This window comes from Triticum aestivum, chromosome 7A (assembly GCF_018294505.1).
Source record: "Triticum aestivum cultivar Chinese Spring chromosome 7A, IWGSC CS RefSeq v2.1, whole genome shotgun sequence".
Classification (NCBI taxonomy): domain Eukaryota; kingdom Viridiplantae; phylum Streptophyta; class Magnoliopsida; order Poales; family Poaceae; genus Triticum; species Triticum aestivum.
In genome coordinates, this window is record NC_057812.1 from 13,093,915 (window position 1) to 13,096,682 (window position 2,768).

Here is a 2,768-nt window from a genome sequence, read left to right on the forward strand (position 1 = left end):
TAATTAAACAAAAATGAACATTAATTGCTGTGAGTGTGTACATATATGTATATCCTTCTGTTCTTCTTTTGTACATGACTAAAAGTGTGGACTAAACCACCTTGTTCCCCTATCAACAAAACAAACTAAACATCTTCGGTATTGATCAACCGAAAAGTGCGTCCAATCCAACAATTAATAGTCTCAATCTCCTTCCTGATTATTTTTGGCACTCTTGATCATATCTCTTCTATCTACCCATCACAGCTCACTTGAGTTCAGCCATGACATTTGCCTGCATAAAAATAAATAAGAGAATTAATCATTTCAGCTAAGTATTGTGTCAATTAATCTCCTGGTAAAATGACCTAGCTAGTTGAACTATATAAATTAATTTAGGATTAAGGAAAAGGCACAGATAATATTTAAGAATATATGAGCCAAATTATTTGGGTGGATGGAAAAGAGACATGCATGCATGGGTGTTTTTTTTTCTTCTTTTTGATAGAAAGTTGATGGAATGGGAGCAGGTACTCACTCTAGCAAATCCTTCCAGCTACCGTCCGTGTTGAGGTCATCCATCAGGTTCAGGCTCTCCAGCCCGTCGAACGGGCTCGACGCCGGCGTCTGCTCGCACGACACACCGCCGCCGCCATTGTTGTTGCACTCCTGGTCGTTGGCCACCATTGGGCGCGGTGGCGCCACCGCGTCCACGGTCACGTTGCTCCCGCTCGCCCCGCCGTGGCACCCGAGCTCCGTCGAGCTCAGCCCGTCGCCGGCGCCGAAGCCATCGAACATGCCGCTGATGTTGTGCATGCCACTCGCCGGCGCGGAGTTGGTCAGCGCCGGTAGGTTATTCATGCCGTCCCACTGGCACTGTTGTAGCAGCATGCTCTGGTCAACGCCGTGCTGCCCACCGTTATTCATGCCGCTCTGCCCACCGCTGCTGGCGGCGAGGAGTGCCATGAGGTTGTCCATGCCAGGTGCGGGCGCGGGCACCGCGGCGGTGGTGAGCGCGCGCACGAGCCCCTGAAGCAGCTGGAACTTGGCGGCGTCGGCCTGCAGCCTGAGCGCGTTCATGTCCCAGGCGCCCGTGGCCGAGCCGGCGCCGCCGAAGTTACCGGCGGCGGCGAGGAGGCCCGGGAGCCCGGCGAGCAGGCTGAGGTCGGTGCGGGGGCGGTGCGTGACGGGGTCGATGCCCATGCCGAGCAGCTTCTTGCGCAGGTGAGTGTTCCAGTAGTTCTTGATCTCGTTGTCCGTCCTCCCCGGCAGCTTCGTAGCAATCGACGACCACCTGAACCAACCAATCCCAATCCATCAGTCACCGGCGCCGGAGTTGGAGAAGAAGAGACAAACAATAGATACATGACTTACTTGTTGCCGAGGAGGGAGTGGAGGTGGATGATGAGCTTCTCCTCGTCGTCGGTGAAGCGGCCGCGCTTTATGTCGGGGCGGAGGTAGTTGGTCCAGCGGAGGCGGCAGCTCTTGCCGCAGCGGTTGAGGCCGGCGAGCTTGGGCAGGCGACGCCAGCTGCCGTGGCCCTTCTCCTGGATGTAGTCCACCAGCAGCTTGTCCTCCTCGGGCGTCCACGGGCCCTTCTTCACGCCGGCCTCCCCGTCGCAGCACGGCGACCGCCCCATCGCTCCGCCACCGACTAGCTAGTAGCTGGCTTCTTTTTCTTTGTCTGCGAGGCTTATTAGCTTGGTGGAGAGAGGTGTAGCTAGCAATGGCCGGCGGAGGAGTTAGGTTTTTGAGGTTTCGTTGGGGTGGATAGGAGGGGGTTTTATAGGGAAGGGTTTAGAGGGGGAGGGGCCGGGAGGGAGGTGGACGATGATGTGTGCATGGCGGCATGGAATGCTAAAAGGTAGTGTTTGTGTGCGGGAGACGCAGCCTCCTCTCTCTACCCTCTCTGTTTCTCACTCTCTTTCTCTCTCTAGCGACCTCTCTGTTTCTCTCTCTAAATCTCTCTCTAGCGACCTCTATGTTTCTCTCTCTAAATCTCTCTCTCTCCCTCCGTCTGTCTCTCTCTGACTTTTTTGGCTATGGACCGAATCAGCAGTTTGCTTAAGCAGGTACGTTGTTTAGTTAGATATATATGCTGGCGTACGTGTGTGATGTCTTGTTGCCTCTTGTTGTTTTCCGTGCATGAGCAAGCGGATGGATCAACTATACGTATTGCGTATATGCATGCATAGCATAATATGTATGCACAATATGCATGAGCAAGTGAACTAGAATTAGTTGTTTATCGGCCGTATGAGAATCACATAAGTGTATACGTTATGCTTTAAATGAATATCTTGATGTCGAATATTCCATATCGATCAAATGTAAGGAACCTGCATTTTTTAACATGTTCACATGCCGAGGAGCTGAGCGGCGGGATGAATACAAGAGGAGGAAGGAGCGAGGACGAAAGTATAAGGAAAAAAGATGGAGGAACAAGGAGGGGGTGGTCGAGCAGGGTAGAGGATTATTGTGAGACGTAGAGCGTGGAGGCGAAAGGGGCATTGTCGACAACAATGGGGCAGGTGTGTGGAGGAAGAAGATCGATGATGACCGCGGCGCGATATGTGTGTGTGTGCGTGCGCGCGTGGCGCAAGCATCGTACGGGGCGAAGTTTAATTCTTCGTCGCATGATTTGGAGAAAAATCTGGTTGCAAGAGATCATGGTACATGTGACAACCTCCGTGGTGTTTTGATGTATCCTTTTCTTTTACGAAAGATGTTTGTGGTTCGTACATGTGTTGTTTCAGTTTCTTCACTCTAGTGTAAAATTTCTCATTAAG

At 52.2% G+C, this 2,768-nt stretch overlaps 1 protein-coding gene across 1 annotated transcript; it reads right to left on the minus strand.

The window, feature by feature from the left end:
• On the minus strand, positions 1-1,841 carry LOC123150817 (transcription factor MYB53). Its single transcript, XM_044570639.1, has 3 exons — positions 1,354-1,841; positions 518-1,273; positions 1-274 (listed from the first exon to the last, which is right to left on the minus strand). The coding sequence occupies exons 1-3, from the start codon at positions 1,617-1,619 to the stop codon at positions 241-243; spliced, it is 1,056 nt and encodes a 351-aa protein (XP_044426574.1). The 5' UTR covers positions 1,620-1,841; the 3' UTR covers positions 1-240.
• Positions 1,842-2,768: the final 927 nt, after the last annotated feature.

Coding starts and splice junctions, on each gene's coding strand:
- LOC123150817 (XM_044570639.1), bottom strand. CDS start 1,619: ATGGGGCGGTCGCCGTGCTGCGACGGGGAGGCCGGCGTGAAGAAGGGC. Junction 1,274..1,353: donor CACTCCCTCCTCGGCAACAA/GTAAGTCATGTA, acceptor TGGTTGGTTCAG/GTGGTCGTCGATTGCTACGA. Junction 275..517: donor AGCTGGAAGGATTTGCTAGA/GTGAGTACCTGC, acceptor ATTTTTATGCAG/GCAAATGTCATGGCTGAACT.